The following is a 10554-nucleotide window of genomic DNA, read 5'->3' on the forward strand; positions in this document are numbered from 1 at the left end:
GTGTTTCAGGGCTACCCAGATAAAAACCTATTCGTGGGATAACGCTCAGGTCATCATGGTGGGCAACAAGTGTGATGTGGGCGAGGAGAGGGTGGTGCCCACAGAGAAGGGGAAGCACTTGGCTGACCAATTAGGTGAGTTCATTTGTGGGATGAATTGGTAAATTGCCTGTAAGATTGTGTGCTGGATTACCATATTGTCAAGGCTGTCCTTCTGCTGAAATTCATGTTTTCGCTTTATAGCAGTGATGACCTGCATGGTAGTTCTGGCCAGGACAAGATTCCATGTTTCGTGTGAGATTTTAATTGAAACCACACTGAGGAATTGTGGTGGTGAACAAAATGGCGTCTATTCTATTCTAGTAGAATGAAGAATAAATTGGTAATACAAAGTAAAGACTTATCCCCTTGGCTATACAGTACCCTCTGTAATTATTGGGACAGTGAAGCATTTCTTCTTCTTTTGGCTCTATACTCCAAAAGTTTGGATTTGAAATCAAACAATGACAATGTGGTTAACGTGCAGACTGCCAGCTTGATTTGAGGGCATTTTCATTCATATTGCATGAAACGTTTATTACAGTACTTTTTGTACATAGACCCTTTTTATGGGACCAAAAGTTTTGGGACAAATTCACTTATACAGTTGAAATCGGAAGTTTACATACACCTTAGCCAATTACATTTAAACTCAGTTTTTCACATTTCCTGACATTTAATCGTAGTAAAAATTCCCTGTCTTAGGTCAGTTAGGATCACCACTTTATTTTAAGAATGTGAAATATCAGAATAATAGTAGAGAGAATGATTTATTTCAGCTTTTATTTCTTTCATCACATTCCCAGTGGGTCAGAAGTTTACATACACTCAATTAGTATTTGGTAGAATTGCCTTTAAATTGTTTAACGGGTCAAACGTTTCGGGTAGCCTTCCACAAGCTTCCCACAATAAGTTGGGTGAATTTTGGCCCATTCCTCCTGACAGAGCTGGTGTAACTGAGTCAGGTTTGTAGGCCTCCTTGCTCGCACACGCTTTTTCAGTTCTGCCCACAAAGTTTCTATAGGATTGAGGTCAGGGCTTTGTGATGGACACTCCAATACCTTGACTTTGTTGTCCTTAAGCCATTTTGCCACAACTTTGGAAGTATGCTTGGGTGTGACACTCTGGCTCCGGGACTTTGATTATTGAGCCAGGGTTGTTCATTTTCTGTTGGGTGTATTTCTATGTTTGCTTTTCTGTTGGGTTTATTTCTAGGTTTGGTCAATGACTCCCAATCGGAGGTAACGAGTGTCAGCTGTCGGCTCGTTATCTCTGATTGGGAGCCATATTTATACTGTGGGGTTTCACTTTGTGGTTGTGGGTTTTTGTTCCGTTTTCGGTCTGTTGTACCGTGGACTTCATTTGAGTCGTCTTTTGTTTTGTATTTGGTTACTTTGATTAATAAAGTCATGTTTCTTGGACACGTTGCGCCTTGGTCATACTTGGACGACATAGACGATCGTGACAGAAAAACCCACCATAAAAGGACCAAGCAGCGTGTCAAGCGGCAACAGGATCTACCTACACAGGATTTATATCCACCCATAAAGGATTCATGGACATGGGAGGAGATTCTGGATGGTAAGGGGCCTTGGGATCAACCGGGAGAATATCGCCGTCCTCGTGAAGAGCGGGAGGCAGCTAAAGCCGAGAGGCGGCGATATGAGGAGGCAGCACGGAGGCAAGGCTGGAAGCCCGGGAGTACTACCCAAACATTTCTTGGGGAGGAAGCGCCGGGTAAGGAGAGAACGCTGGTGGATGTCCTCCTCGGCTGGGGACAGATTACGCAGGAGGAGGCCGTCCGGTACCGGAGGGCGATGAAGGGGGAGAACCTGGCAGGAGAGGAGCAACGATATCAGCAGGGCCATCGTCGGAAGGACGGGAGGCAACCCCAAAAAATTTTTTTGGGGGGGCACATGGCTTGGGCGCCTGAACTGCCCGTCTGCTCAACGGCGCCTGTACTGCCCGTCTGCCCTATGGCGCCTGAACTGCCCGTCTGCCAAGCGCTGCATAAGCCGCCCGTCTGTACTGAGCCTGCAAAGCCGCCCGTCTGCCATGAGCCTTTAGAGCCGTCCGCCAGACCGGAGCCGCTAGAGCCTTCCGCCAGACAGGAGCCGCTAGAGCCTTCCGCCAGACAGAATCATACACCAGCTATGGAATCAGCAGGAGCCGACGCAGCCCGTACAAGACTGGAAGCCCAGTTTCGGGACCAGCAAGAGCAGCTCCTGCAGATGGGAACCGCCCTGCTGGAGGTGATGACCACTCTCCGAGGCTGGGGTCCGCCTCCACCGTCAGCCAGCCATGAGCAGCCAGATCCGTCAGCCAGCCATGAGCAGCCAGATCCGTCAGCCAGCCATGAGCAGCCAGATCCGTCAGCCAGCCATGAGCAGCCAGATCCGTCAGCCAGCCATGAGCAGCCAGATCCGTCAGCCAGCCATGAGCAGCCAGATCTGTCAGCCAGCCACGAGCAGCCAGATCCGTCAGCCAGCCATGAGCAGCCAGATCCGTCAGCCAGCCATGAGCAGCCAGATCCGTCAGCCAGCCATGAGCAGCCAGATCCGTCAGCCAGCCATGAGCAGCCAGACCCGTCAGCCAGCCATGAGCCGTCCAGCCAGGATCCGCCGGAGCCGTCCAGCCAGGATCCGCCGGAGCCGTCCAGCCAGGATCCGCCGGAGCCGTCCTGCCAGGATCCGCCAGAGCCGTCCAGCCAGGATCCGCCAGAGCCGTCCAGCCAGGATCCGCCAGAGCCGTCCAGCCAGGATCCGCCAGAGCCTTCCAGCAAGGATCCGCCAGAGCCGTCCAGCCAGGATCCGCCAGAGCCGTCCAGCCAGGGATCCGCCAGAGCCGTCCAGCCAGGATCCGCCAGAGCCGTCCAGCCAGGATCCGCCAGAGCCGTCCAGCCAGGATCCGCCAGAGCCGTCCAGCCAGGATCCGCCAGAGCCGTCCAGCAAGGATCCGCCAGAGCCGTCCAGCCAGGGTCCGCCAGAGCCGTCCAGCCAGGATCCGCCAGAGCTGTCCAGCCCGGATCCGCCAGCCAGCCAGGATCCGCCAGAGCCAGCCAGCCAGGATCCGCCATTCAGTCCGGAGCTGCCCCTTAGTCCGGTACTGCCCCTTAGTCCGGTGCTGCCCCTTAGCCCGGTGCTGCCCCTTAGCCCGGTGCTGCCCCTTAGCCCGGTGCTGCCCCTTAGCCCGGTGCTGCCCCTTAGCCCGGTACTGCCCCTTAGTCCGGTGCTGCCCCTTAGTCCGGTGCTGCCCCTGAGTCCGGTGCTGCCTCTTAGTCCAGTGCTGCCCCTTAATCCTGTGGGGTTTAGTTGGGGGGTGGTCATGTGGAGGAGGTTACTAAAGCGGGTAGTGACTATGGTGGGGTGGGGACCACGACCAGTGCCAGAGCCGCCACCGTGGACAGACGCCCACCCAGACCCTCTCCTAGACTGTATGCTGGTGCGCCCGGAGTTCGCACCTTTAGGGGGGGGTACTGTGACACTCTGGCTCCGGGACTTTGATTATTGAGCCAGGGTTGTTCATTTTCTGTTGGGTGTATTTCTATGTTTGCTTTTCTGTTGGGTTTATTTCTAGGTTTGGTCAATGACTCCCAATCGGAGGTAACGAGTGTCAGCTGTCGGCTCGTTATCTCTGATTGGGAGCCATATTTATACTGTGGGGTTTCACTTTGTGGTTGTGGGTTTTTGTTCCGTTTTCGGTCTGTTGTACCGTGGACTTCATTTGAGTCGTCTTTTGTTTTGTATTTGGTTACTTTGATTAATAAAGTCATGTTTCTTGGACACGTTGCGCCTTGGTCATACTTGGACGACATAGACGATCGTGACATTGGGGTCGTTGTCCATTTGGAAGATTTGCGACCAAGCTTTAACTTCCTGACTGATGTCTTGAGATGTTGCTTCAATATATCCACATAATTTTCCTTCCTCATGATGCCATCTATTTTGTGAAGTGCACCAGTCCCTCCTGCAGCAAAGCACCCTCACAGCATGATGCTGCCATCCTGTGCTTCACAGTTGGGATGGTGTTCTTCGGCTTGCAAGCAGCCCCCTTTTTCCTCCAAACATAACGATGGTCATTATGGCCAAACAGTTATATTTTTGTTTCATCAGACCAGAGGACATTTCTCCAAAAAGTACGATCTTTGTCCCCATGTGCAGTTGCAAACCGAAGTCTGGCTTTTTTATGGCGGTTTTGGAGCAGTGGCTTCTTCCTTGCTGAGCGGCCTTTCAGGTTATGTCGATATAGGACTCGTTTACTGTGGATATAGAGACTTGTGTACCGGTTTCCTCCAGCATCTTCACAAGGCCCTTTGCTGTTGTTCTGGGATTGATTTGCACTTTTCGCACCAAAGTACGTTCATCTCTAGGAGACAGAACGCGTCTCCTTCCTGAGCGGTATGACGGCTGCGTGGTCCCATGGTGTTTATACTTGCGTACTATTGTTTGTACAGATGAACGTGGTACCTTCAGGCGTTTGGGAACTTGCTCCCAAGAATGAACCAGACTTGTGGAGGTCTACACATTTTTTTCTGAGGTCTTGGCTGATTTCTTTTGATTTTCCCATGATGTCAAGCAAAGAGGCACTGAGTTTGAAGGTAGGCCTTGAAATACATCCACAGGTACACCTCCAATTGACTCAAATGATGTCAATTAGCCTATCAGAATCTTCTAAAGCCATGACATCATTTTCTGGAATTTTCCAAGCTGTTTAAAGGCACAGTCAACTTAGTGTATGTAAACCTCTGACCCACGGGAATTGTGATATAGTGAATTATAAGTGAAATAATCTGTCTGTAAACAATTGTTGGAATATTTACTTGTGTCATGCACAAAGTAGATGTCCTTACCGACTTGCCAAAACTATAGTTTGTTAACAAGACATTTGTGGAGTGGTTGAAAAATGAGTTTTAATGACTCCAACCTAAGTGTATGTAAACTTCCGACTTCAACTGTAAGTTCTTCCCCATACGTGTCATTAGCATTGCTCTAGTCTTGTCAAGAGTTGTCGTGCTAACCAGTCTACACACTTCATTTCTATAGCTGTGCGCCATAACGTGCCATGTCTGTACTTTGCACCCCATGTTGTGGAGGCAAGCTATTCAGTACTAGTTGTTTCATGCTGACTGCTCTGATGTCACCTTCCTGAGACCTTCTGTCACTCCTGGAGCTTTGTGTTAGCCTCTTGCTCTCAAATGTTGAACGGTTGGCTGAAGTGTGACCACTGTTGAGGGTATCTTACCGAATCCGGGAACGTGTTGATGCATGGTACACATCATGGTACAACCTGTGTAATATACAGTATGCTGTGTACCCACCTAGCTCTGGTCCTAGGCGTTAGTTTCATTCCACTACTAACTTAGTAGAGGAACGCACACTAACGCCCTGGACCAGAGCTATGTACTCACCATACTGTATGTACTCCTTCTGTCTGTCTGCAGGGTTCGAGTACTACGAGGCCAGCGCCAAGGAGAACATTAATGTCCGCCAGGTGTTTGAGCGGCTGGTCGACATCATCTGCGTCAAGATGTCCGAGCGAGTGGACGTGGAGCCGCCCATGGTCCCCGGCGTCAAGACCACCAGACTCACCGACAAGCCCCCTCAGTTACCTCAGAAGTGCACCTGTGCCTGACTCACACGTATAGGGCCAAACCGAGCCAAGCCATGCCAAGCCGTACTTGGCTGGCCTGGTTACGCATCTACCATAGTTGCTGAAACCATGCTGGAAAATACCATTTGAATAGAAAATATCCGAACCAGCACAGTGCGGTTGGGGTTGGCCCTATAGTAAGAGTCAGGTACTACTGATTTGGCCTCTCAGTTCTCCCCTACTACACTTGCCATTCCACTATTGTTCTTTCCCTACTCCCTGTTAAGCTATTACAAGTTCCACAAACCTCTTTCCAAAGGTAGCTATCTATACAATGTAATTAATCAAGCTACCAATAACCACTACTACTACTACTACTACCACCACCACTACCACCACCACCACTACTACTACTACTATTATTATTATTATTATTATTATTATACTACTATTATTTAGAATGTACATATCTGTTTCACCCCTATAGCTTTGACCTCCAGCTGGTTCAGAGGTCAGGGAACACTAAGCAGGGTATACAGGTAAGCACAGCACTGCCTCTCTCCTCCAAAAGGTGGCTTCACCACCACACATAGAAACACAAGACCACATCCATTCACATTACAAGTTTACACGGGTGAGGAGATAAGCCTTGATAGCTGCATAATCTTAAAATTCAGAATAATTTTGTCTAGTGCTCTTGTTGACCGTCTCTTACAAGCACTAAAGCGAAGACAAACTACCCACTGGTTACAGACGTAAGTTCAACATGTAGTTTTGATTTAAATTTGGTTGAGTTGTCAACTAACGGGAATTCAACGTGAAATCAACAACAAAAATTCACCATGACATTGGATTTAGTTTAAATGTTAGATGAAAAAAAGAATAAATGCCCTTATGTTGATGACTTTTTGCAAATCCAATCAGTTTTCCACGTTGAAACAACGTCATCACATTTATTTTTTGGGTTGAAATGATGTGGGAACAACGTTGATTCAATCAGTTTTAGCCCAGTGGGTAATAATCTTCCCTGTAGATTTTTCAGTCTCTTAACGATATGCAGTGCCGCTGTCTCTTGAAGGGGTAGTAATGATAGTACACCGATGAAACGGCAAGATGTCCAATACGTCTTGCACCACCAACACCAAGCCAATGCCATGTACAGGGTGTTCTGACATTCTGAGGGACTATTTAGAATATAGATGTTCATTGAAGAGCACACTCTTTATCCTTCAGCTAATATAATCTCGTAGCCGTTATGTAAGCCATGTTTGTTTACAGTGTTTATTTCATGAAAATGTGTGTGTTTTAGAGAGCAAAGTGGTCTATTGTTGTATATGACATACAGTATATAACTGAGTGTTCAGTTGTAACGGTTTCATTTGTGTATCATGTATCTTGGGCAGAGGTACATGTCATATGAGACACATCAAAATACTTTGTGAAATGGGAAGAGACAGAACATTATATTAAAAAAAATTGTGCTAAAAAAAACGATGGAAAAATGTGAAACATATTCTGCCAAATCTTTATGTATTGCAAAGTAGCACGTTTTTAAGTGTAACTTCCCACCATGTGTATTTTCAGTTTTTTATTGAAATGTGTTAATATAATTATTGAATATGTGCATTTGTAAATTATAGAGTTAGAATCTATAATGGTGTTTGCTGAATTTATTTTTATGCTGTATTATGGAAAGAAATATAGACCATTTATGTAAACTTGTTGTTACAGTAAACTCCTGGACAAAATGGGAAAAAAGCACAAAGTGATTGTACAAAATATTGTGAATGTTTGTATATTATAGATGCAATTTAGAATATTAAAAAGCACAACTCTTTACTTGAATTCATTGATTCCATTAAGCACTAATGGTCTTTTGAATTCTGTACAATCAGTTAAATAAACTACAACTAATCTAATTTTCTTATAGGCAGCTAGCATAGAGATCTTATTAAATTAAGTATTCTAATTCCTAATTATAAACTGGGTGGTTCGAGCCCTGAATGCTGATTGGCTGAAAGCTGTGGTATATCACGTATCACGTATACCACGGGTATGACAAAACATGTATTTTTACTCTTCTAATTACGTTGGTAACCAATTTATAATAGCAATAAGGCACCTCGGGGGTTTGTGGTATATGAACAATATACTGTACCACGGCTAAGGGCTGTATCCAAGCGCTCCGCGTTACGTCATGCTTAGGAACAGCCCTTAGAAATATCACATTTACATAAGTATTCAGACCCTTTACTCAGTACTTTGTTGAAGCACCTTTGGCAGCGATTACAGCCTTGAGTCTTCTTGGGTATGACGCTACAAGCTTGGTATTTGGGGAGTTTATCCCATTCTTCTCTGCAGATCCTCTCAAGCTCTGTCAGGTTGGATGGGGAGCGTCGCTGCACAACTATTTTCAGGTCTCTCCAGAGATGTTCGATCGGGTTCAAGTCCGGGCTCTGGCTGGGCCACTCAAGGACATTCAGAGACTTGTCCCGAAGCCACTCCTGCGTTGTCTTGGCTGTGTGCTTAGGGTCGTTGTACTGTTGGAAGGTAAACCTTCGCCCCAGTCTGAGGTCCTGAGCGCTCTGGAGCAGGTTTTCATCAAGGATCTCCATTCTTCTTTGCCTCAATCCTGACTAGTCTCTTAGTCCCTGCTGCTGAAAAACATCCCCACAGCATGATGCTGCCACCACCATGCTTCACCGTAGGGATGATGCCAGGTTTCCTCCAGACGTGACGCTTGGCATTCAGGTCAAAGAGTTCAATCTTGGTTTCATCAGACCAGAGAATCTTGTTTCTCGTGTTCTGAGAGTCTTTAGGTGCCTTTTGGCAAACTCCAAGCGGGCTGTCATATGCCTTTTACTGAGGAGTGGCTTCCGTCTGGCCACTCTACCATAAAGGCCTGATTGGTGGAGTGCTGCAGAGATGGTTGTCCTTCTGGAAGGTTCTCCCATCTCCACAGAGGAACTCTAGAGCTCTGTCAGAGTGACCATTGGGTTCTTGGTCACCTCCCTGACCAAGGCCCTTCTCCCTCGATTGCTCAGTTTGGCCAGTTCTAGGAAGAGTCTTGGTGGTTCCAAACTTCTTCCATTTAAGAATGATGGAGGCCACTGTGGGACCTTCAATGCTGCAGAAATTATTTGGTACCCTTCCCCAGATCTGTGCCTCGACACAATCCTGTCTCGGAGCTCTAAGGAAAATTCCTTCGATCTCATGGCTTGGTTTTTGCTCTGACATGCACTGTCAACTGTGGGACCTTTATATAGACAGGTGTGTGCCTTTCCAAATCATGTCCAATCAATTGAATTTACTACAGGTGGACTCCAAGTTGTAGAAACATCTCAAGGATGATCAATGGAAAGAGGATGCACCTGACATAGCAAAGGGTCTGAATACTTATGTAAATAAGGTATTTCTGTTTTTTATTTTTTTTAATAAATTTGCAAACATTTCTAAACCTGTTTTCGCTTTGTTATTATGGGGTATTGTGTGTAGATTACTCAGGATAGTTTTTTATTTAATCCATTTTAGAATAAGGCTGTAACTTAACAAAATTTTGAAAAAGTCAAGGGGTCTGAATACTTTCCAAAGGCACTGTACTTTACCTGCACACACTAGTACCTGGGGTGTATTCATTACGCCGATTCTGTTGCAAAACGATGTGGATGGGGCGTGCTCCCTCTGCTGTCTCCTGAATTCCACGATAAGCTCCTTTGTTTTGTTGACGTTGAGAGAGAGGTTATTTTCCTGGCACGACTCTGCCAGGGCCCTCACCTCGTCTCGTCATTGTTGGTAATCAGGCCTACTACTGTTGTGTCGTCTGCAAACTTGATGATTGAATTGGAGGAGTGCGTGGCCACGCAGTCATGGGTGAACAGGGAGTACAGGAGGGGACTGGCACGCACCCATGTGGGGCCCCGGAGTTGAGGATCAGCGTAGTGGAGGTGTTGTTTCCTACCTTCACCACCTGGGGGCGGCCCGTCAGGAAGTCCAGGACCCAGTTGCACAGGGCAGGGTTCAGACCCAGGGCCTTGAGGTTAATGATGAGCTTGGAGTGTACTATGTTATCCTCTCAAAGCACTTCATGACAGACAGAAGTGAGTGCTACGAGGCGATAGTCATTTAGTTCAGTTACCTTTGCTTTCTTGGGTACAGGAACAATGGTGGACATATTGAAGCAAGTGGGGACAGCAGACTGGGATAGGGAGAGATTGAATATGTCTGTAAACACTCCAGCGAGCTTGTCTGCACATGCTCTGAGGGCGTCTGGGCCAGCAGCCTTGCGAGGGTTAACACGCTTAAATGTCTTACGTAGGCCACGGAGAACGAGAGCCCACAGTCCTCGGGAGCGGCCCGCATCGGTGGCACTGTGTTATCCTCAAAGCGGGCGAAGAAGGTGTTTAGCTTATCTGGGAGCAAGACGTTGGTGTTTCCGCAACGTGGCTGGTTTTCCCTTTGTAATCTGTGATTGTCTGGAGTCCCTGCCTCATACATCTTGTGTCTGAGCTGTTGAATTGCGACTCCACTTTGTCTCTGTACTGACGTTTTGCCTGTTTGATTGCCTAATGGAGGGAATAACTGCACTGTTTGTATTTCAACCATATTCCCAGACACATTGGCTGTGGTTAAATGCAGTGGTTTATGCTTTCAGTTTAGCGCGAATGCTGCCATCTATTCACGGTTTTTGGTTTGGGTAGGTATAAGATCTCCTAAACCTGTGTTAACCTCAGACATTATTTTGGGCTTTTATCCCAAAACCCTATTCTTTCCCTATTAATTTTCCCCATAGGAACGGCTGAACGAACCAGAGGTAACTCATTTCCGGTTTTTAGGATTACAAACTGGCCAGCTCTATTGCCACTGCTCTTGGACATTGCCATGATCCACCATTTTAAAGTAGTCAAGTAATCAACTGGGTGGGGATTCC

At 47.0% G+C, this 10554-nt stretch overlaps 1 protein-coding gene across 1 annotated transcript in view; it reads left to right on the top strand.

Moving 5' to 3' along the window:
* LOC121576443 (ras-related protein Rab-3B) overlaps positions 1-7466 on the top strand; it is a 31017-nt gene extending 23551 nt beyond the window's left edge. Inside the window, exons 4-5 of the mRNA XM_041889587.2 lie at positions 10-134; positions 5479-7466. Of these exons, the coding sequence (XP_041745521.1) occupies positions 10-134; positions 5479-5669 (316 nt within the window). The 3' untranslated portion in view covers positions 5670-7466. The remainder of the gene's footprint in view (positions 1-9; positions 135-5478) is intronic.
* Positions 7467-10554: the final 3088 nt, after the last annotated feature.

Source organism: Coregonus clupeaformis, chromosome 11 (genome assembly GCF_020615455.1).
Source record: "Coregonus clupeaformis isolate EN_2021a chromosome 11, ASM2061545v1, whole genome shotgun sequence".
Classification (NCBI taxonomy): domain Eukaryota; kingdom Metazoa; phylum Chordata; class Actinopteri; order Salmoniformes; family Salmonidae; genus Coregonus; species Coregonus clupeaformis.